General features: G+C 37.8%; 2 protein-coding genes across 12 annotated transcripts in view; one reads left to right on the forward strand and one right to left on the reverse strand.

The window, feature by feature from the left end:
- Positions 1-4,356, reverse strand: part of mark3b (MAP/microtubule affinity-regulating kinase 3b) — a 44,829-nt gene extending 40,473 nt beyond the window's left edge. For 8 of the 10 annotated variants that reach the window (XM_057352238.1, XM_057352235.1, XM_057352237.1 and 5 more), the window contains exon 1: positions 4,242-4,356. In XM_057352238.1, coding sequence (XP_057208221.1) covers positions 4,242-4,292 — 51 coding nt within the window. In that variant the 5' untranslated portion in view covers positions 4,293-4,356. Of the gene's footprint in view, positions 1-2,684; positions 2,870-4,241 lie in introns of those variants that run through there. The other 2 variants (XM_057352239.1, XM_057352230.1) reach the window with 1 other exon arrangement.
- A 782-nt stretch (positions 4,357-5,138) lies between these two features.
- Positions 5,139-17,131, forward strand: clic5b (chloride intracellular channel 5b). Of its 2 annotated transcripts, XM_057352246.1 has the most exons (7): positions 5,139-5,205; positions 7,168-7,758; positions 13,655-13,764; positions 14,399-14,524; positions 14,698-14,804; positions 15,689-15,870; positions 16,181-17,131. In XM_057352246.1, the coding sequence occupies exons 2-7, from the start codon at positions 7,252-7,254 to the stop codon at positions 16,343-16,345; spliced, it is 1,197 nt and encodes a 398-aa protein (XP_057208229.1). In that variant the 5' UTR covers positions 5,139-5,205; positions 7,168-7,251; the 3' UTR covers positions 16,346-17,131. The 2 variants fall into 2 exon arrangements, with proteins under 2 accessions (XP_057208229.1, XP_057208230.1); XM_057352247.1 differs by lacking the exons at positions 5,139-5,205; positions 7,168-7,758 and adding an exon at positions 11,192-11,292.
- The last annotated feature ends 8,136 nt before the right edge of the window (positions 17,132-25,267 follow it).

Genomic DNA, 25,267 nt, shown 5'->3' on the forward strand with positions numbered 1-25,267 from the left:
AACTGTACACAATTTGGGTCATTTTGAAAGATGTCCTGACTCTTGGCAATGGCATTGGACAGTGCCCCATTGTTCCAAATGAAAAATAAGTGCATCCGCCATAAAACTAAAATGAATTGCAGTTTTATGTTAAAGCAAAATTGCAATAAGGTGTCATGAAACTTCGCTGATCAAGATGTCAACATCTTAAAGAGTCCAGATTGTCGCAGCTCCAAAGGAAATGCCACCCATCCACCTCAGCAGATCAATACTTGCATTGGATGAGTGATGATAATTAGGGCTCGTGGTCGTAAAAATCTATTAAACAACATGTCAGAATGTCCGAGCAAACAAACGGCAGAGATGACATGACACCATGAGCTCACACACTGAGGACTCATCTATCATACGCTTTCAAACAGCATGCACGTCCATCTGGAATACAGGGACTTACATTAGCTCACCAGAGCTCAAACAGATATCTTAATAAAAATATCCAATGCAGAGGAGCACACATGCTGTTGAGAGAAAGAGAAAAGAGCGAGATATCTCAATAAAGGCGGCAGGGTTTCAGGTATGACGTTCCTGGAGATTTAAACAATAAAGATGAGAAGACAAATCAAGATGTTGACTGTCGGTCGAGTTTTGTCAGGAGGAGTCAACTAGCGGTTACAAGATGTCTACGTCATGTGATGTATGTTGACTCCTTAGTTTTGACAGTCAAACTCAGATCAGTTCCTCATTCAAACATCATCTCTCATAAGTGCGGTTACTGACTTGATCTATAACAATCGACAAAAGAAAAGCTACATGCTTGAAAAATGATCACGGATTTACTAATCTGTCTTGCCATACTGTATATGATAATGATTAAAGCTCATCAAATTAACTTCAATTAGATTCAAATACACTGAAACTATACTACTATCATACACATTTCACAATCTTTATAGGAAGTAAAGCATCCCTCTTTATTCTCGTGCTATTTTGCCCTGTTTAGTAAATCTGGCCCTAAGGTTCATGAAACAGCACTGAGATGATCTGCATCATCCGGAATCACAAATCACATGATCATTCGCTCTATATTAAAGGGATAGTTTATAGCTGAACACAAAGGAAGATATTCGGAAGAATGTCAGTAACCAAATAGATCTCATTCCCAATGTACTGCCATAGTAGGGAAAATAAAAACTATGGGAGTCAATGGGGGATGAGATCTGTACTGACATTCTTCCAAATATCTTCCTTTTTGTTCAGCAGAACAAAGAAATTGATACAGGTTTGGAACAATCTGAGGGAGTACATGATGACAGAATTTGTGAACTATCCCTTTAAAGTTTCAGCTTGACGTCCATATCAATAACCTTTCAGCAGTCCTACCACAAAATAACAGCGCATGATACGTGTGACAGCTGCCAAGACCAGAGTAAAGTATATATTCAAACTTTATAATAAAAAACAATCAAAACCTATTTTTATTAGCATGACAATTTAAGCGAAAAGGCGAACTGAAAAACTGACTTGAATTTCAGATTTCTTTGTATACAGCATGCGCTAAAGTCGGTTTAGACTCCACAAGTTTGTGGCACACCACTATCCCAGCATGCTTTGAGAATCTTGCAAAAGCATCTTGGGTGCTCAGTGGAAACAAGGAAAATGGAGTTAGTGCAATGAACTTACCATTGTCATTGTCACAAAAATCTAGTTTTATGGTACCTGACTGACCAGCAAGTGTGCGGCCCATTAAGAGTTACTGTCGCTCGGCATTCTGAGTAGGAATTGAAAACACTGTGTGAAGCAATTTCAGGAACAGATCCCAAACAAGTTCCTAATACTGGAAACGCAATACCGTTTCCCAGAAGTAATCGTCAGGCCAAAACAAAAGAACGTAACTTTACATAAACAGACACAATAGACGGCTGAGGAATGACACTCATAGGGGGACATTTTAACCCAGCCAGCATCATTCTGTCACGTGTAATTTATGTGATTCATCTCAGCAGCATTGTTGAGCACCAAAATGAGTAATAGGGCACATATTCTTAGCAACTACAAACGGCAACGAAATTAAATGAACAACAATATGAATTGGTTAGAAAAAATAAACCGTGGATTTAATAAGTGTGACATGATTTGGAGAAGCAGGTGTTGAGTCAATCCCTTTGTAAAAGCAGACATACTCTTCTTCTGACTCACAAATGGGCAACACGACAAAACTAAAGATGGTGTAGAACAATTACTCCAAATGATTATATAGCACCATGAGAGAGAGCCTTAAAAAGACAGTGTCCTAAATTCTTCCTCTAGGACACACTTGCATCTAGGACAAGCGAGAACATGGAGTAATATTTCTTTATCAAGCTAACTATAAAACATTATTGTTGATGATAAAATAGACATTTTTGCACTACCTCTTTAGTCAAGGCATCATTCTGTCTATAACGACTCGGTGTCAAAATGCAATCGGTTTGTTTTTAAGCTTTTTGAGAGGTTAATTACACAACCTACTTAAATTCTGATTACAGATTTGCCAGGAATGCTCAAAAACCTCTAAACACGAACCAAGGGCGAATTCAATCAAAGCCTTCCGCAGTCAACGAAATCTACTTTGTGGCTTGGCATATTTCTAAAGACTCATTTTCAACAGTCCTCTTTCTCCATCCTAAATTTAATCCGCCTCATTAGAATGGATAATTAGCACTTACTATAGTTATGCGGTGCCTCTTGACAGAGTGGGAGCCCTTCATTCTAGCATTGGCGACGTGAATGCCGTCCAAACAGACAATCGGCCCGTTTTTGTGATGCTGACAGCTTATTGATCGCCTGGCACAAACCGATGCTCAGACGAGCGTGAAAACATTTCCAACACTTGTCGTCAGAGGTCCGAGGGGTGCAAATGAATGACTGGAGCTTTCTCTCTCTTTCTTCAGCTCTCTCTAAAGTTCCTCGTCACTAAAGGACTAACCAGTGGAGAGACTGGGTAAGAAAACAGGTAAGATATGCACCCGAGGACTAATAAGCTAAAACGTATATTAAACTTTAATAATGTCCTATGAAGTGTGATGGAAAAAATATTTTAGACACAAATCTATCAAACTTTGGATGCTATTTAAAACGTCACTCATTTCCTATCTCTTAGTTTTGTTGTACAATTAACTTATGTCATTTATTTCTATTCATATCGATTGAACAGCTTTATTATTTGGTTGGCCAGCAGCACAATTTAAAGGGTAACTTCAGCCAAAAATGAAAAATCCTCATACCCAATGATGTTTCAAACTCGTATGATTTTTTACTTTTCTATGGAACACAAAAACAAGAGAAATTTAGCTAAATTGTAAAAGTGATTTTTCAAGAATGGTAACTGAGGCGTCTCTGAACGTGTGTGACAAGAAAATCAAACAAAGTAGACGATAGATTTTTGGCTTAACAGAACCAAAAAAACGATGTAAATTAAAAATAATGAAAAAAGCTACGTTCTAATATACATTCATAAATTTAGACATTTTACCCTAAATTCTTGATATTTCAAAATGCGTAATCTTGCGCATCAGCCTGTCAAAGGTCATCTGGACAACAAAAAACATGTCACACAACAGCGAAAATACTGGTAAACAAACAGCACCATTTGATTGCAGTGGACATGAGGATTTGTAGTGTATTATTAAACTGCAGATTTGTGGGTAACACAGTCTCATTCCTCAAGAAATATCCGTCTCACTGTGTTATTGTTTTTAATAAAATGTTACAATGCATCGTGAATATTGTTACACTGTATCTTTGAAGCAGAATCACATTGCAGGAAACTCTCACAGTGTGCTTTATCATATCTGTCACACTGTATTACTATAGCAAGCACCGTTACACTGTATCATTTGATCATACACCGTATTACTATTGCAAAAACTGTTACACTGTGTCATTGTATCACAAACTGTTACGGTGTATCAAGTGGAAGCTTTTTACGCTACATTATTGTAACAGGAAGTCGCACGATGGTGACTTGACAGATCTTTTGAGGGGTTGAAACTGCTCGTGAGAAAGTCACATCGCCCATCGATGTTTATTCTTTAAGTTTAACTGTCACCCCGACAGATGAGACAACGTGTCTGACTGTGACTAACTAGAAAACATTACAACGGTGCGAAATACATATTCATAGAGCCCCTGTTGTTTACCGCATGAATACCGACGCTCGAAAGTTTGAAAGTTCAATACGATTTGAAAAACAACTTGGAATAAAAACGTCTCCTCACACTTACGTTTTCTGTGTCTCTCTCGTTGACAGTAGGTAGAGGGGTCCTGGTTGACATGTTAATGTGTCTTTATTCCCAAAGTCTGTCTGATCGCAGCAACCTTTCAGTTCGCAGGGTGGACAGCTGCCGTGCACAAGCCGGTGAAGATCATGGACCAACATCAACTGCGATGCGATAGCAAATTCCAGCACAAACCTCCAGATTATTGCGATCTTTTATCCAGACGCATAACAGCACAACAAGTCACCCGCGGCGCAAAGGAGCAACTTTCCACAAAGATCTGGACACCAACAGGTCATCACACACGCACACACACAGACTGAACTTTAGAGACGAGAGAAACTCCAGCAGAAACAGTTAACAGGCCCTTCTGAAACTGCACACAGTGTTGTTCAAACAAGGAACAGGGGAGGGGGATCCGCGGAAAACCGGGTCTGCCTCTGGAGGCGCGTTTCGAAATGCGTTAAATCGCAGGTCACCGATTTAAGTCCCACATACGGAGTCCGGATATAATTTCCTCTAAATCAATCCAGGTTGATTAATTTCCTCTCATCCCATAAGTGTGGGCTTTTCCAGCCCAGATAAAGCGGAGTCCAAGATGGCTGCGCGCTGGCTGATGGTGCCAAGCCAAACCCAGAGCGCAGCGCAGCGCAGCCGGAGGAAGTGAGGACAGAGGCGGCTGAAAAAGCTCATTGGCCGTCGAGGCGCTGTTTGTTGTTGCTGGGGTGATTACTAAGGAGAAAAATGTACCTGTTCCACAAAACCCGGCAAAATAACCCAATGGTACCCAAACGGTTCATGGCCAGATCGCCCACTACGATGACGTCTATAACCAGAAGCATGTGAGGCGGCGTTTTTTCCCAAGAATGCACGCGTTGTTTTGTTAATTGTACACGTACTGTAATGTAAAACACTTTGAGGGTACTCGTGTTGAAGAATGGTTTTTATTGTTGTTTCCAATGGTTCAATGGTAAATTCAGATTTATTTCTATTCTATATTTTGCATGTATATAATTTTGCTTGTTGCAAAGCAGCTTGACAAAAACACATTTTAAACAAACATTAAAGACTGTATAGAAGTTAAAACAAGGAAATTACAAACTACATAGAGACGTTTTTCTATTTATATAGTAGTATAATGTATACATATTATCTGTATGTCTGTCTAGTTCTTTAAAGTATGATTAAATAATAACAATGATTAAGACATTGCTAACAAACAAAGGATTAACAAAGATCTCATCTTTATTTTGAGTAAGCAATAAGCATACATGTATCCAAGTATAATATAATAGTAGTTTATAAAAATAAAATTATTATTTAAATAAAAATGGCTGGTTTTGGGGAAAGTTCTCATGCGTGTGCTAAGTTCAATAACTTTGATACCACTGAAAAAAATCGATTTCAATAGATATTCGTCATAAATATTAAAAACAGCTTTGCTTTTATCTTTTTAGATGCTTTTATCATTTTCAGCATGTGATGTGAAAATGAATTTTGTGTGTTCTTTTTAGTCTCTACAGTTCATTCTATTCACTGCACAAAACAGGTGCAAAACTTCTCGTGTTAACATTCTCTTACTAATACTTAGAATTAATGACCATCTTGAGCATGTTCATCTTTAAAAATGCACTTAAAGTAAACTCTCAAAACCTACCAGATGAACCAATACAACCTTTGTTTTTATTTACTGATTATTTACGATTAGTTACCGCCGCCTAGTGGCCATGATAGGGCACTTCACTTGTATGTGTTTTGTGACAAAAAACAGGTCATCAAAGGTCATTTAGAAATCTTAATGTTTGGAAAGGTTTGGGAATTACTTCAGTTTCAGGTGTTCAGATAAAAGCTTTAGGAATGAAGTTTTTTAGAAAATAAAACGCAGACAGAATCTACAAACTGTACACACAACTGTATCAAAAACAGGTAGGACTAGGAAAAACGAGCATGTAGGATAAACACAACAGTGTTTAAACATAAACTTATATCCGAACTTCTCTCAGAAATGACTCATTACACACAACCTTCTTGTCAGACATTACGCTGACATACGCCTGTTAATGTGTACTGACTACTAAACATTAAATTATCCACTTGAGACTTAAATTCATTTGTAACTTTAGTGAACATAAAGGGGCGGGTTTCCTGGACAGGGATTATCTTAAACCTAGGCTTTAGTTAAATTAGGACATTAAGGTAGTTTTAACAAACATGCCCTATACTAAAAACATTTAGTTTTAGCATTTTAAGACAACACAAAGGCACTGATGTATTTTAAGATATGTCAGTATACAAGTTGTTTTCAGTTTGGACAGCTTTATTTTAGTCGAGGACTAGTCTAATCCCTTTACGGGAAACCACCCCCAAATGTTTATCTATGAGAACATACAGTAGACTACACAACACTTTAATTTCTCAGATCATAAAAAGGAGGTAAGCGATTTTGACTTCAGTGGTAGATGAAAAATATGAATATTATTTTTGAAGACTATAACATAGTTTAAAGATACATTTTGTTCTTTTTCATGCGTCTGCTTTTCAAGAAATAAAAATAAACAATTGTAGACATATTACAGAGCTTTGGATCCTAGAAGAATTTGATGAGAATTGTTTGCGACCATATTAAATACTTTTGATTTCACAAATCTAAGCAGTTTGTGACCATATGATATGTGATATGATTTGGGGTTAATTAGAGGTATATAATCATAAAATATTAATATTCTTATTCCTGCATGTTTTAAAAATCCAGGTGCTATGTGTAACAAACATTTAATGTGATAATAATAGATCCAAATAAAATCTAAATACCAAAATTGTATTGTTTTTGTAAGGATATGAACAATTATAAGGGAGGATCTGTTTTTTCGCACATGTGTTATGACAGTCATCGAGCAAAGTTCATTTATGAGTGATCTGTCATCTCCTGCAGCAACAGGCGTGGACAGGCGCGCGCTCGACTCTCCAACTTCTCCAGGCATCTGCGCTTCACCACAATCCCAGAGGAGCCTAAACCATGGACACAAACCAAGAAAACCTCTACGAAAAAGTGGACGGAGACCACGTATATGACAGTCCGTATGAAAACATCAACACAGAGGCGAAATACGAGAATGTGGCACACGAGAGCGCCGCGGAACCGGTGTACAGCGAGATCCACCGGATATCTCCAGATTACATAAATACAAAAGAGACAACTCAAGATGAAGAACGAGACACACCATCCTCAGATGAACAAGAGAAGAAGGCCGAAAGCCCGATGGAGGAGGTTGAAGCATCTATGACCGATGGAGAGGGGTCAAGGCGACAGTCCTCGTCTTCAGAGAGCTCCGGGGACCCTTGCGATGACCAGCCTTTATCGGTGAACGATGACCTGCTCATGGCTTACAGTCTCCCAGCGGACTCATCTCCAGAACCAGAGGAGATAGTTGACTACAGCCTGAAAAACGTTGAGGAGAGTACGACGGAAGAGACCGCGACTGTTTCTGATCCAAATCAGCCCGACATTGCGCTTTTTGTCAAGGTAAGGGTTGCTCGTTTATTTTGGGCTATTTATGACATCGTTATGACATTAAATAGATATCATAAATTTGATGTAATTAAAGAAAGAAAGCTTGATGGTAAAGTCTGAAGGTCAATTGGGTGTGTGTTTGATAGCCCTCATATTTCCGCTTACCTTTGGCCTTTGGAGACACCGTGAAGACAATCCCACGATTCATCTCTCTAGCTCACTTACTATAGTTTTACTCTATAGCTCTTTTTGTCATCCGAACCCCTGTGACACATTTTTGCATTTTTATATCTTTAAATAAACATAAATATATAAAATTACACGCATTAATAAATATAATAAAATTGGAAAGATATGCCATTCAAGAAAACACCTATTTCCTATTTTACCTGTTTTGTTTTGTTTAGCTTTGGCATTTTAATTTTAATCTAGCTCTTAGAAGAAAAGGGGTCTCAGTCAGGTAGTTCATAATTTTATGGTGAATACATTCAATGTTTAAGGTAAGTAAACTAACATTTACAAAAAGACATCCGCAGACTCGTTCAGCTTTAACTTTCTCTTAAAGGTTCACCCAAAAATGAAAATTCTGCCATGAATTACTCACTCTAGTTGTTCCAAATCTGTACAAATTTCTTTGTTATGATGAACACTGAGAAAGATATTTGAACGAATGCTTGTAACCAAGCAGTTCTTGTACCCCATTGCCTACCATAGTAGGAAAAATAAAAGTGCCACAGAACTGTTTGCTGTCCTACATTCTTCAAAATATCTTCTTTTGTGTTTTTGAGAACAAAAAAATGAGAAAGTAATTTTTTCTACTATGGTAGTCAACGGGGTCCAAGAACTGTTTGGTTACAAGCATTCCTCCAAATATCTTGACAATGATGACAGAATTTGAACTTTAAACATTAAGGGACGGTTTCTCAGACAGGGATTATTTTAAACCAGCACTAGGCCTTAGTTAAATTAGGATATTTAAATTGGTTTCAAAAACATACTTTACAAAAAAACATCTTGAGACGAATCAATCACACTGACAAGATATGTCAGTGCAAGTAGTTTTTGATCAAGACACCTCTAACAATGAAATTCATCTGGGATTAGCTTTAAACCCTGTCAGGGAAACCGCCCCTAAATGTCTGAAGGGATCTGCTTGTTTACAGTGTCCGTTTGGGAGTAGATAGACATAGTGGACTAACTTCATTATCATCAGTGACAGTGGAGTCTCCATTCACTCGCTTTGTAGGCGAATTGTCACTGGAAAGATTTAACACGAGTTGCATAAACCGATGAATCATTAACCTCGAGTCCATACAGTCATGGAAACCAGAATGAACTCCAGGCTTGAGCAAATGAACCCATGGCACTTGAATTTATTTGCCTGACTCGATCGACTGATTGAAGAACTGTGATTGTGAAGTTGAGATTGAGTTTGAGTTTGGTAGAGGTCAATGTTTCATTTATGTTTATGTTACGTTTTCCGGACGTAGAGATCAATGCATAATCACTCTTGTTATATTAATATAACTAAGATTATTAATTTAGCTGCAGTTGAATTGACTGCAGAGACAATGATCGTGGAAAATCTTAAACGTAAAATCATATGTTTTAACAGACTGTGGATATTGTACCAGTGAATAACACGTGATAAATGGTTTGGTCTTGTGAAATCCTCAGGAATAGTTCCAACATAGTCATAAAGAAGCAGCGATAAAGAGAGTATGTTCTCATCGAAACTAAGACGTTTATAATCTCGTTTGACCCTCACACGAATGATTGCAAACATAAATTCCCTATCAACGTTTATGAAAGATATGTTGGCCGTGATAATGAAAGAGATTACCTGCTCGTGAATGCCTCAACGACCTGCCAAGGTGGACCAGAGTTTATCATGTCTTAATGCTGCAAATGTTATTTATTACTTTATTATTCTTTTTATTAGTCAATGTTTACATTTTCATCATACTGGCTGGATTTACAATATAACTATTAGTCACAGTATTCCTATAAACTTTCTCAAATTCTTAGTAGCCTATAGACTTGCTATTGTTGAACTTTTTTCATAAAAAACTTTATGCTGTTTACCTTTAGCTTTAATAGTATCCCTACTTGTGAACATAACATTGGGTACTATACTCATCGTTGGCTTTTAAGACTAAATGTTGAACACTCCCTCATTGGATCAAAGTGATAAATGAATGAATGCAAATGATTGCCTGTGTAGTTCTTTGAATATTAGAAAGTTTTTAAGTTTCCCATAAAACACTAGTAACGGACGGTTTATAATGAATCAAAAAAGTTTTAGAGTGTACTGTATATTTCAAAAATGAGGATAAAAAATTGGATTGTGAACTGTGGGCTGAATATTGTCATTTCTACCGATAGAGGGAGCTGTTCAGCTGAAGTTAATGCCGTCATACATACTCTTCTTGTTTGAGAATAATCTCCGAATTTCGTCTACATCATTTGTACCACTAGAGCATCTTAATAAGATGTAAAAGCATAATAGAATGAGCTACACAATTTAGGACAGACATTTTAAGGCTCTTTTAATGAAAGAGACAGATAGTTGTCTTTTAGTCATGGATGTCTTGATGAAGAACGCAACATCCGTTTATGGATTAACTCTCACACAGTTCAAACCAGCACAGATCCTAAACCCCTAGACCCCTGCAAGTAATTTATTACACTACTTATACAGTAAATTGTGGACGGGCAATCTCTATACAGTATGTAGTGTTTCACCTGTGTTTAGAATATTGCCTACAAATATTGTCTCCTTATTTAAAGATCTCACGCTGGCAATATACATTTGTAGAAAGTGTTGGGCCACACAGCCGTGGTGGTTTACTTGTGGATTATTATCCAAATGTCTGGAAGCCAAATGATTCATCCTAACTTGACAGGCCCATATCAGCCACATCCAAAAACTTCGGACGCAGGTTCACGCTATAAACCAAAGCCAGCTCATACAATATTTAACAGGGAATCTTATTCTCCTGGGCTTGTCATGCCGACGTTGCCTGCGAGCATTAAATATGCATGTAACTCATTCCTCTACTTCAAGTTTCTGGACCAAGAACACGTCACATACTGTAGTTACACAGAAAAGCATGAATGTTGCATGATGAGCGCCTCATACATCTTTGAATATGTCGAGTCGAAAAATTGAACCATCATAGACAGTTACAAGGTCATCTAATATCATAGTTTGGCTTATTGTCATCCGTCACTCATCAGAACTTTGTGTGATGGGGCGGAGCTTACAGAAGCCCCGCCCCCAACCACAGCCTCACACCTATTCCTTCTCTTTACATCACCTGTGTTTGGGATAGAGCTAGATTCACCTTTGGTCAGGGCTGAAGCTGACGTCACACCTCGTGTCCAAAACAGACAAGAACAAGCTTTCAACATTTAATCCGAAACATCAGCTGGGTTTGTGTTTGGAAGATGTAGGTCACAGATCAGCCAGGAGAATTACCTCGCTCTCAGAAAGTGTCCATAATGGGAGACGGCCAAGAACCTGATATTGAGTTGTTTGTCAAGGTAAGGAGAAAAATGTAGTATTATAGTGTGCAGACAGAAAGCTTAATTGCAGTTATGTATGCTGAAGCTTCTGTAATGTGCTCCTGATGTTAGTGTAACTCAATGGGAGTTCTAAAGTAACGCTTGTGAATTTGACAAGGGTCATGACCAGAAGCACGCTGCGTGAATGGCAGTACGTCTTGTACGTTGAATTGCAGATGATCAGTTAAAGTTAAAGTAGGTAGACGTAGGCAGCCATTATGCACGGAGTAACTTGTTTGCATCCCACGTAATGTTTGTGTTTTGTATTGAGCTTCTGAAATGTTGGCGGGTGGAAACACACACACACAGTGACTGCTTTTATTTACGTTCCCCTGTACAGGAATCTGACATTGTAAATCTATTAAACATATAAAAATATATATACAGTATGTATCATCGATATACTGTAGATATTCACTGTGTAGATTTTTCAGATATTAAAAATGTGCCACATACCATTATACAGTACATTTCAAACATGTTAAAATACTATCACATGTACAATATAATGCTTCAATTTTGTATATATTCTTCAAAATATATGCCTTGAACAAATAGTGAAATTAGACATATACTGTATACGATACCTATACTGTGTACATGTTTCATATATATTGAATTTTTATACAGTGAGTGAAATTTAGCCAGTTCGGTCCAGTCTTTGGCAGTCTACTCAATGCAAACCTAAATTCACTGTATGTTCATGTACAGCCATTCATCAGATTTCTGTATGTCACCAGGTTAAAGCAGAACTGGCGTTGTATGCACCAAAGGAAGGCTTACATGTATTGGAGCATCTCACAATTAAAAAATCTAAAAGGTACAAACACATTTTTCTGAATGCTCAAAGAGTTAAATGCAACATTCCAAACACTACAGTGCAGAAGGCATTGTCACATCCCAGCTATTTACAGTGCTGAACCGCTGCCAACCACAGCACCCCGTCCCAACGCTAACCCACCAATTGTCCTGCACATTCTAGATGGGATCAGCCCATTGTTCTGCTTCCAGTGGATTTTCTGTGTTGAATTTGCCAGAATGGACAGATGATGACATCTGTGCTTCATCTTACGGTGTTATTCAATTCACGTTTTTTAAACAGATCTCAACACCCATTGACTACCGTAGTAGGAAAAAATATTTTTTTGTTTGTTCTGTTGAACACAAAAGAAGATATTTTGAAGAATGTAGGACAGCAAACAGTTCTGAGGCACTTCTGACTACCGTTGTTTTTTTCCTACTATGGGAGTCAATGGGTGTTGAGATCTGTTTGGTCATAACGAAGAAACTCGAAGGTGAGTAAATGATGACAGAATTGACATTTTTGGGTGAAGTATCACTTTAAATATTACATGCTGTATATATTGTGCTAGATACATTGTGCAATATATGTTATATATGTAGATTACTGTATATAGTGACTGTAGAGGGTGTTGATTTTTTGGAGAGGTGGTACCATTATAAAAAGTTTGGGAAACACTGTTAACATCTACACAAAAACCTCTACACAATACAGTGTAATATACAGTCAAGAGTATATATTGAACAGCAGTGGTGATGGAATATTGACATTCAGTATTAGAGTTAATGATTGCTGTGTGCATAATTGATATAGTTGTGGGTATTGTGTGGCAGTGTAAACTATAGCTGATCTCGTGCTCGTGCTTCTGTTGGTTCAGGACATCTGATCTCCTCCTGCAGAGACGGTCTTTGTGGTATAAAAAAGTTAACCTTGCCGCTTTATTGAAACATCACAGTGTCAATGTGATTCAGCTCAACTCAAAGAGACTGCCTCTCAAGAATAACCTGAGCCCTGCTGTAATGAGCAAATGAACGGAATTGATTAATGTTTCTCATCAAAAATATTACGTTTGGTCATTTGTAAATTATAATACTTAATTTGGATACATATAAAATGTGTAAACATAAATATATGTACATTTGCTGATGCTGCTTGTATTAGTTTCATGATGACCTCTATTGCAGTAATATTCACAGGAGGTTTGCACCCTCTAGCGGATTTGTGGTGGTAATGCAGGTGTCCGCCAAACTGAACAAATGAATTGAAATATGCATAAACCAAAAATCGGATGCTGCAAGCAAAACTACATTTAAATACAGTTTACATTGTCTTTTCAGCATACCTTGTTTTTTAATTTAAATGTAGATAAAAGCTAAAGGGCTTTTTACTATTACAGCTGTTCATCATTTATTCTCTTGAATGCTAAACCGTTAAAACATCAGCAGAGGGCACTGTGACACTTTCTCTGTCCCGTCTCTCAGCTCTTGGTACAAAGTATCTGATATATGACAGATAAAGATGATGCCTTTGTGTTTGTAGGCTGGCAGTGATGGTGAAAGCATTGGAAACTGTCCATTCTCCCAGCGTCTCTTCATGATCCTTTGGCTCAAAGGGGTAGTCTTCAACGTCACCACTGTTGACCTGAAGAGGTAAGAATTCATCCATGCACTGCCTTACATTTTAAGTACAAATTGGCTTGAAAATCATTCAATGTCTTCAATATTTTTTTTCAAAAGCAACTTCAACTTATTTTAAAGCAACTCAACACTGGCCAAAATAAAAGAAGTTGAAGTGACACGGAAAGTCAACTTGATTGTACTTAAAAATTGAAGGCCTCTGGCTTTTTTGTGTATGTTATCCTTGACCGTTTTAAAATGTGTATGAATTGCTCTTTTGGGCTTGTTTGTATTGTGTTTTACATTTTTATGTCAAATAAATGAATCAATGAATCAAAAGCAAAAACGTTTTATGGAAAAATTGCAATTTACCAAAAACTGTGTTTCAGTTTCAGCACAAAAGATCGAAATCTGTAAATGTCAGTAACGACGGACATGCCGTCATGTTTGTAAAATAATAAAATCTCCCTGAAAAAAAATATTTTGTGTAGTCCCGTTAAGGTCATTGAACATTGGTATTGTTTTAATATAATAAGCCAATTGGCATGTCAACCAGATCCTTAGCAGAATGGAAAGGAGACTAATCTAGTTGAATCTAATTTCAACATACAAGGCCTGATGGAGTTATAAAATTAAGAAACGCATATATTATTTCATATTTATTCAGGAAACCGGCTGATTTGCATAATCTGGCCCCAGGCACCCACCCGCCTTTCCTGACCTTCAACGGTGAGGTGAAGACAGACATTAACAAGATCGAAGAGTTCCTGGAGGAGGTTTTGGCTCCACCAAAGTAAGTTCATTTCTACCAATACACATGAGAGGAATCATGACTGCACGGGAACTCTAGACTACACGTCCAAGGTTTCCTTGCTTCCTTTCAGATGAATATCTTATTAAACATCATATTAAATTATTATGAATTGGAAAGAATATTGACATTGTGTTGCTTTTTTTGTGTGGAAGGTACCCCAAACTCGCAGCCAGACACAGGGAGTCAAACACAGCTGGGAATGTCATATTTGCAAAGTTCTCGGCTTTCATAAAAAACACAAAGCCAGATGCCAATATAGGTATGCATGTCAAAGCCGATCAAACTGATGGAATGAATGAATGGATATACTGTTTTCCTCTCTGTGTACTGAAGCTGGACAGAGTTTGAGTCTATATTAAATCCATAGTGCTGGAAACATGCTAAATATCACAACATCACAGTGTTCATGTAATTCAAAGTGAACACACATATTGATCAACTGTATACGTTTTTATCCTGTTGCTTTAGATAAAGAAGTGTCCACCAAATGTTTACATTTATTACAACTGCTAGCATAGATGTCAATCAGAAACTGACCTGTCAATAATAATAATATAATAATAAATTATGGCTGATATTCATATATCATGTATTTTACACTATATATGCTTTTTGGGAATTGTGCATTTTTGCACGTTAGAATAGAATTGTTCGATATCACTAGCTATATAAAATTGATATAGTTTGAAATATAACTTACAGTATATACAATATATATTTACACAAAATATAATTTATATACTGTATCTAACTTTGGATTGGGTTGTCACAATATGATATAATATTGACTAATACAACAATTTTTACTTCAATAGATATCGCGATAAAACCACGATAACCGTGTGTGTCACGATAACCGTGTAGTAACATCTGATGGAATATGAAATAATAAGCATGTGTCTGATCAAATCAACATCAAACGAACACTAAAAAAACCTCACATTTTGGCTCTATAGATCTCAACTAGCGTTCAGCTTATTGGAAATTATCGTCTTTTATTATCCGTTTCCAATATTGGCCTAATGGTACGCAATGCAATATTTAAAAAAACATTCATATTTGCCAATACTGATATAATGTGCGTGTAGTACATCTCTAGTTTTAATATGTTTGGCTGTTAAATATATCTGATGTTTTTGTTAGCTCTGGAGAAGGCTCTGACAAAAGCCCTGAAGAAGCTGGATGAATACCTGAACAGTCCCCTGCCTGATGAGATCGATGCCGACAGCACAGAGGAGGAGAAGAGCTCAAACCGCAGGTTCCTGGATGGCAAAGAGCTCACGCTGGCAGACTGCAACCTGCTGCCCAAACTGCACATAGTGAAGGTGAGCTCAACCAATCACAGGAGGACAAATACATAGTTTCTTAACACTGTCGTTGTGATGATACATTTATGTTTAAAGAGTTACTATCGGTTAACCATGGTCACCACAAATTCACCATGATTTTACTACAGTAACCATGGTGTTTATAGTAAAACAGTGGTTACACGAATGGCATTCAATCTGCCAAACAACATTGTTATACTTTTACTAGAATAAGATGGCCTAGCGGTAAGCGTGCATGCTCAGATCAAAGTAAAATTTGAATTATAGACCCTTTTAGTGATGTGTTCGTCTATTCACTTTTTTGCAGGTCGTGGCCAAGAAATTTCGCAACTTTGACATTTCCAGCGATTTAACAGGCGTGTGGCGTTACTTGAACAACGCGTACGCACAGGAAGAGTTCACCAACACGTGTGCGTCCGACAATGAGATCGAATTTGCATATAAGGATGTGGCTAAGAGGCTAGCCAAGTAAAGAAACAAACAAACAACACAACCTGACTTGGGGTAGGGTTATAACCGAAGGCGTGTTTGCCATGTATGTCAAAACTATTAACCCAATATTTTTACTTTCATTTGCCCACGGCCCTGATAATAAAACAGCAGTTTCATGCGCTGGTGCTGTAATCTAGTATTGAAACACAACATGTTATATTTACAACTGAGACCATTTCAACATTCTGTGCCGTCTCTATTTAAAGAGATGCACGTCATCTTTCTTGCTCTGTGCGTGACCACTAGCTCTTGCTGTTTTACTCCTTCATTCGTATTTTTTCATCATGTGTTTTTTTTATCAGTCATAATGCTGTAGCACTTTTAAAAACAGGCTTGTTGATGCATTCAAAATCTTCAGAATGTGTGAATTTTTACTTGGCTTTAACCTTAATATCTAATCTTCCCTGTCACTTTGAGTTTATTTGCTTTCAGTGATGTTTTTATTTTTGTGTATAACGAACGAAAAGATCTAATTCAAGCAGCAGGATAACCCCCCCCCAAAAATGAGCCATTATTTACTCATTCCAGATTGAAGCTTACATCCAGTATTTAAAAATAGACATTTGGTTGTCACACAGTGGACAGAGAATCCTTTATACAAAGCTATTGTTTGACACAGGTTGTATGAACAAGTTGCATGATTTTCTTAATTTTGTTGATCTTTGAAAGCCACTGGTCACCATGAGCGATTTAAAAAAATGTCTTTTGTGTTCGTTAGACAAAAGCAGCATATGAGTCTGGAACATCATTTATATGAAGTTTTCCTTTAAACTGGAAATGTCTGACATGTGTGCGTTTTTTTATTATTTTGAAATAACATTTTTTGTGTTAAGGTATTTTTTAAGGTGTACTTAAAATAGTTTGAAAGTATGAAAAGCAACGTGCCTAATTCCTAGCAAGGCACACATCGTATTCATACTGTTAATGCTTTAACACGCACACACACACACACACACGCGCACGCACGCACGCACGCACGCACACACGAACAGTTTACTGAAGTTTCCAAGAAAAAATACTTTTTCTTCAGTTGCTTGATGTGCTTGTAATTTCTTCATTTATTTTTGACCTTATCTGACACTGTTTTGCATTAGTTATACCTAAATATTTACTCACGATCTATATGACGGGTAAATAATGAGCTGAGGGAGCTCGGACATTCACAGCGGACAGTGGTCCACCGAAATGGAGAATAAGGAAATCTGATTGGGCGTCTCTCCAGGTCTCCTCCCCTCCACTTAGAACTGCTGGAATATCACAGCGCTTGTGATGGGTCCTCATGGAGCTCTCGCTCTTGTGTGGTTTGGAAAGGGTTTGATATGAAATGAGAGCGTGGCGCCGAAGAGGCCTGCTCAGAGCGAAGCTCTATGAGTACAATAATATTTTCATAGATTGACTCGCATTATTCCTTTTTCCCCGCGCACACGCTTTTGCTAATTGATACGGTGTTATGGGGCAGTTTCTAAGGAAATGGACGTTTATTGTAATTGAGTGATGTGTGCTAATTGTGTGGTTACGTTTCTGTGATAATATACATCAACCTACAAGAAAGTGAAATCACAGACAGGGGTTTCTCCTAGACATGAGTGAGATTCAATGGAGAGCAAATGGAAACGTTTGCTTAAGTCTCATTTGCGTCTCAAATATTTCTCCCGAGAAAAAGAGCAAGACATCTCACAAATGTCTCCAGTAGAGCTCAGATTTGTCAAGTCTGCAATCAAAAGTCAAAGTTATTGATCTCAATGAAGGATGAACTCAAACAGTTCTCATCTAATTTACCCCAATACAGATTATTTTACCTCTACATTCATTTCACACCTCCGTACTCTTCATGGATTTGAACAATTGTCACATTTGATTCTGTTTTTATTTCTTTTTTTAAGCATTTTTGAATAACATCTGAGATTAATTTGATAATGAATCACAACTGAGAACTCTATAAAATCTCCATCAAGATAAAATGCTCTTCGGGTAACACAGAGATAGCTATCTGTGTGTTTGCGAAGATAAACATGTGTATATATACAGTTTATATAAAGTAAAGTAAATATAGGGTATGTTGTGAAGGTGGTGAAAGGTTATAGCCGATGGCGATGTCTCGGAGACAGTCTCCATTTAAAGTGGGTTTCATTGTCCATTTAACACAAAGAAACCGACTTTGATGTGATGGTTTCATCGTCGGGCAGAAAAGAGTAATGTCTGCTAACAGATTTAAACATGAGCTTTCAGGCCGCGGATCAAAGCTCTCGCTTCGCTTCCACTCTCTCATTATGGCCAAAAGCCATCCAAGCCCGTCTCTATTTTTCCTATAAAGAGCCTCAAGTCTCTGAAGACCCGTGCCCGTCAGATTTACAATAGAGAATGTGACTATTTACCCAAAGCGGGAGTCATCCAGAAACAACAGTCCAGAAAAATAAATGGAGCCTGCTATATTTTTCCACACATAAGAAAATATGCTACGGGACTCGTGCCTCATTCTTTCATAATTGGCTCTTAAACATTCTCTGTCTCGGATGTCTGCGTATACATTCAGCGTTTTTGATAATATACAATGCGGCATTAATGTCAAACATCTCTAGCTGTGATCCAGCGCTGTAACTCTAATCTGTTTGTACAGACTCGAGGGATTCACAAGTCCTCCCGTTTCAGAGACGCACGCAGAGATGTCGCCTTGATTTCTTTCTCCAGGTTGATGCTCAAGAAATGTGTACCTTTATGAAGAGTGAACAGTGTTTTAATGGGGCAAGTTATTATTGAGAGAATAGCCTACACATGGAGGAAAACATTAAATCTCGTGCTAATCCTCAGATCCTGCCAACAGCTACGGGACTAAAGGCAGAAAGTCAACATGTAAAAGTTGGCCTTTAAATCGTGCAGTTTTTATGAGGTAATTGCTGTACGGGTCACTTCCTAAAGCCAGCTTTACAACCAACACCAGGCAGGTAGACTTAAGCTTCCTAGTATCCTCACGTGCAGCTTTTAGCTGCTGTATTCTTTTAAGGATCCACGCCAAAAACATACTAGCACGCTTATCACAGAAAATAGTTACAATTAAAAAGAAAGGGATTGTTCAGCCCAAAATAAAAATTCTTCATCATTTACTCACCCTCGTGTCATTCCAAACCTGAATGACTTTCTTTCTTCTGCAGAAAACAAAAGAAGATATTTTGAAGAATGTTGGTAACCAAACAACATTGGACCCCATTGTCTTCCAATTTATGAACACAAAACCACAGTAGAAACCATCACAGGAATTCAAATAGATTCAGTGGTTATAATGGGAATTGTATTGGTTTAAATGCTATAATGATCTCCGTGGGTCTCTGGTTTGTGCTGGGGTCTGCTGGGAAACCAATAGAATGCCATTAAATCCTATGGCCCAAAACACAGCGCATAAAGGATTTTTACTGGTTTAAACAGTAGACAGTTAATGGTTTATAATGTTTTTTTGTGGAAAAAATAAAGTTCGTGGTGGCAGCAGAGATGCAGATGTAGAACACGTCCAGCAGATGGCGATATTACAGCTACACATCCTTTGAACAACTTTCTTACATTGTATACAACTGCAGTCAAACAAACGTTTAACTCGAAACCACATGCGGTATTAAATGACAGCAGTCACTGACAGTTTGGATTAATAAACGAATGAATGAGAGTCTGTTAAACTTGACTTCATAAACAAGCTGACTTCTACAACTTACAAAAGTAAAAAATGGATGTCTTCACATTTATTGAGTATACAAAATCACATATTATCACTGGGCTCCCTTTTGTTTATATGTTTGAAGTTTCTCTCTGGATTTCGGTAAAAGTTGTTAAGATCCCATGTAAGTAGGCTGCACTATTGAGATGTGGTCGAGCAGAATGACCGGTGTCCAGAATTCTGACACAAATGCATTATATCACTTTTATTATGACAAAGTGGAAGTAACATAAATCCAGACTTTTCTTGGGGAAACCAAATATCTGCTTTTTCCTGAGAAAGAAGCTGCCATGTGACTGACATGCGGTGGGATGTGATGGAGAGTGTTCATGTGACAGACACACGCCTGTGGCTTCAGCAGAACGCTGACGACCAAACCAGAGACATATCTGGATCTGCTGCTGTACTTCAGTCTGGCAGGCGAGCCGGACATCAAAGCAGAACAGTAGGACCTGAGGAGGACCACTCCAGATTCACCATCACCACACAGACACATCTAAGGATTTTTGGTCAAACTATCAAATTGATGACGTTTGTATACTTCAACATAAACAAACGTGGCCCAAACTTAACTTCCGGTAGACCTCCACAAAGTATCAATAGCTGTTGACTGTATGAATTAATAGCCTATACAATAAAATAATAATTCATATGAATATAAATTAAACATAAAATAAATTGTTATAGGCTATTATAACCAGAGCCGAACACGCATGCAGGAACTTCGGACCAGGCGCGTGCGTCCTATGAAACCGTTTATAGGCTAATTGAGTGGCTCAGAGATGACGTATTTAGTCTAACCCGGAAGTAAGCGCCGCGCTGATTCCCTCGAGCGAAAGCCTTGAAGCATATCTTTCCTAAAGATCTTTGATCGCACAAAATAAGATCTGTGACTAACAAATGTTCATGACGTTTGCACGTTTTGTCTGTCAAGATCATCTGTACAGATTAACACAATATTTGCTATTTTTGAAGCTACAACCGGCATAGGTAAAAAGCTAACACGATGCTATAAACAGACAGACTACACTTTAGTCGCTCGATATCAACGTCACCACCACCAAGCCTCCGACAACTTTCTCAAACTTTATTAAAAACGTGTTCCCTGGTACTCCATGAATGAATCCCCAACAATGATTTTAGACGTTTGTGCCCATGTTGCATTATAGTATGCGCGATGACTTCTAACGTCCCCCATTACGAAAATTTACCATGGTTTTACTAGTTAAAAAACCAAAAAACCATGGTTACTGTAGTAAAACGATGGTTATCACAAAATAACCATGATTTTGAAAACCATGTTGTTGGAAAAATATTATTAGCCTAAACGATGGTTACTGTAGTAAAACCATGGTTTTGCCCAAAGTAATCAATGCACCAAAAAACCATGGTTACTACAGTTGTACCACACAAAAAAAACATAAGTTAATTTTCGTAAGAAAGAAAGTAGTCGCTTTTATCAACTTGTAGCAAACGCCGTTTTAAAGACACAATAAAGGTTTAAAAAATCCCAAGCGGGTTATAACTGCTGTGTTTTATGTCATAGATTAAAACGTGAAAATATTTAGAGGTTTTGTTTGCTACAGAACTTATTTCAGGCGATTTACCAAAAACCCATTAAAAAACCCAAAGATTTTGGGGCGATGGAACCGGAAGTCTTAAAATGCTAAGCGCTAACTCGGCTCCGGGGTTTGCATACAAAAATACGTCATCTTTGAGCCACTCCATAGGGGTGTGTGTGCGTGCGTACGGGTGTTAAAAAAAGTGTTTATATTTTACCCACATTTTACAACACTACCAAGCACATTGAAAACAATGCAAACACAAATTTGGGAATCCTTTTATGACTGAAAAATTCCTAAAAATGTCAAATGTTTTATTTTAGCATCTCCAGCATCTGTTGTCTGCCTTTCTTCATTATTTAGTCAAAGTCATCTATTTCAAAGACATTTGTATTAAACAAAATTCTCATAATGAAAGAAAGTTATATTTTGTCTACAAAACTAATTTTAGACATTAAAGCACTGACACACTTCAGATCAAGTCAAGAGGTTGTATATGAACACAATATAGCCTATAAAAATGTAGAAATATCAGCGTTTAATTTTTTTAGAAGCAGCGCAAAGCTTGTAATGTCAAATTCAAATATCCAATATAATTGACAGCTAGATTTCGGACAGAACGCTTGCAAATACTTAAAATCACAGCTGAGTCGATGTTGAAAACGCACAGCTTCATAAATGTATGACTCTTGATATATTTCATGTTGAGTAATAGTCTGCTGTACCATTATTTTCCAGCAAGCGGATTGATTAAATCCAGCGCTGTAAAAGAGATTTTCTTCATTAGCTTAAACATGGATTCATATGGCGAACAGAAAGGCCGATTATATAGCTTTAGTAGAAACAGATCGTCATTTGACTTTTTAATTGAAGTATGAAAATGTTGCTTTTCCTGTATGGGCAGGATGTGGCTCGACAGACAGCTGAGGACTCTAATTCATTTAAGACACGACTTGGTGCCTGCGTAAAGATCCAATATACAGCCGAGGTGCTTCATCATACATTATATCTCTTCACACAAGAGCACAATATGTTACCCACAGAAGTCCTCAGCTGTCAAGAAAATTCGTTTTATCATTCAGCCATATAAATCATCGCGAGCTCCACAGGAAATCGAGAAAGTTTGACTTTCCAGTCATAAACCATAAAATCTGTCATTAATATAATAACATGCGTTGGGATATTTGGAGACAGAAATGAGGACCAGACCTGGGCATCGATAAAAGCGCTTGGCTTGCCTCGCCGGGTGAGATTGCTTCGTCGTTTTCCAAAATACAGTATCAGAAACAAGGCGTAATGTCACTGCTACTTTATGTCACTCATCGCAAGAGATTTTGGGGAATGGGATTTCACTGTTTTGTATTTCCAGTTCATTAGATCTCAATTAACACCCAGTCGCCTCAGAAGGTTTATAGGGCCGTTTGTTTGACGAGAAACATGTCGTTTTGCTTCTCCGTGCCTGGCACGCAGTCAAGATGAAGTTTCGTTTCCAAATAGTTCACATTTTAGTGTTTGGCTCAGTTTTGTGGAAAAGGGCCGTTTTGCATGAATATTTGGCAAGCGACGGGATTCTGTCCATCATGTGCAAGTCGATCTTTGCTGAAACGCTCGGTGGTATCGAACGACCTTTGACAGGTTTGATGGTAGATAACTCGAGACTGCTGGCACATCCAACAATAAGATGCATTGTTCACGAGGTAGCTGTCCATGGTACTGATGTCAGTACATTTCTTGTGGGTTTTACCAAGCAATTTGAGCAAAATGTATCACATCTGTACATTTTCAAAACAACTCGACACCGAAACTGTCTGAGGACATTAAAAGTAGCTTTACTTGAAAAGGGAAATAAATAAAAAACCAGCGAAGGGCTGTACGTTTTAAGCCTCGTGATGCTTATTTAGAGTCTTTAGAAATAATTGAATCGTGGTTATATGAATTGGTTACTGTAAGAGCAATGGGTCAATCTCCAAAAAACTTCAGCAACATAAAATGAAGCAGTGCGGTTAGTCACTAGATGGCGCAATCGAGCTAACGTGACTGTCACGCGCTTGTTCGTGTGAATTTCATCATTTAAAACGACGAGTCTTATAGTTGTTCAACATGTAAAATATATTGGTAAAAAACTACTGTATGCCACCAAAAACAGCTTTGTTTGTTTATGCAGCAACGAGACACACTTGTACACACCATACACTTCTAAACTGTTTAGTCTGTGTTGGAATTTAAAGGAACGTTGAGGATCAAGTTATCACCATTGTCCTTTGGAACAATGCTTGCATTACTTTCTTGTCTCCGTGGGACATAAAAGAAGATATTTTGAGAAATGTGTCCATGGGATGGAAATCAATGGGATTCAATGTTGTTTGGTTAACAATGTTCTTCCAAATATCTTTTGTGTTCTGCAGAAGAATGTCATATAGGTGTGAAATGACATGAAGTTGAGTAAATGATGACAGAATGTCATCAAGCATCTCATATCGCCATGCAGTATATTCCTTTTTTTTACCTTTCAACTGTCTTAAGTCATACTTGTATAACGCATTGGATGCTGGTTTATTTAGTAGCCGTCCTTTCAAACTAACACAGATCATTTACAACCAGAATGAAGTTTGTACTGGTCTGCGTGACACAGAGGTGCTGACTGGTTTGTGGGTGGACTCTGTCTCTTCTGAACTGGAATTCAGAATCTAGTTTAACCTGGAAGAAAGTTTTAGGATTTGAAACAAAGGAATGTTATAATCAAATAAGCAAATGTGTCACACTGACCATATAAAGGCATAGTTCACCCAAAAATAAGAATTCTGTTATCGTTTCTTCACTTCACGTTGATCAAAACCTGTGTGTGACACTTTCTCATGTGGAACACAAATAATATATTTTGAGAAATGTGTCAGTGGGTTTGTGTTCATATGTTTATCAACATTATTCAAAATATCTTTGAATAGACAAGAAAGTTATACAGGTCAGGAATGACATGATAGCAAGTAAATGTTGAAAGAATGTTTGGGTGAATTTGTACAAAAGGTCAGATGATCCCCACAAGATGCTCTTGTTCTCAAATCACGCTCAAATTCATGGAAAATCTGTCTTTAACTTTTGACTGTAATTGTCATGATGATATTTCTAATGAAAACATGCCTTGTCAGAAAAATGCAAAATAAAAGCATATTCACTTGTGGTCTCAGACATTTAGACTCCACTGTATCATTGGAGATGTTATTTCTCGGTCATCACATCGGTCGGTTCCTCGTCCTCTCCGGATCATTATTCTAATTGCTGGATGCAGATCGGAACGTTTAGAACCCGAAACCATCTCTGCATTTCCAGCCCAGTTCACATCGAGGGAAATCCCAGGATGGCTCCCGGTTCAAATGGAGATGGAGCGCTCTGTGATTATGTCTTGAAATAATGTGTAACAGCCCTCGTTTCCTAAGCTTGATTTAACAGAGATCAGTACGAGACGGAGACAAATACAGCACACGAGACCGGCCGTGCACTCGCAGGACTCTCCAAAGCAAATGTTGATGCAGTCTGTGATCCAAGTCGGTACGTCCTACAGTAGTGCACGAGCCCGGAGTCTCTTCCCGGCTTTAATCTCAGGCCAGCTATCTCCGAGGTTCAACGTTAAGGCAATGAA

Source organism: Triplophysa rosa, linkage group LG15 (genome assembly GCF_024868665.1).
Source record: "Triplophysa rosa linkage group LG15, Trosa_1v2, whole genome shotgun sequence".
NCBI lineage: Eukaryota > Metazoa > Chordata > Actinopteri > Cypriniformes > Nemacheilidae > Triplophysa > Triplophysa rosa.

Bases quoted from the DNA above. Each gene is read 5' to 3' on its own strand.
- clic5b (XM_057352246.1), top strand. From the start codon at position 7,252: ATGGACACAAACCAAGAAAACCTCTACGAAAAAGTGGACGGAGACCAC. The intron at 14,525-14,697 runs GTAAGTTCATTT...TTTGTGTGGAAG, and splicing joins GAGGTTTTGGCTCCACCAAA to GTACCCCAAACTCGCAGCCA. The intron at 15,871-16,180 runs GTGAGCTCAACC...ACTTTTTTGCAG, and splicing joins CCAAACTGCACATAGTGAAG to GTCGTGGCCAAGAAATTTCG.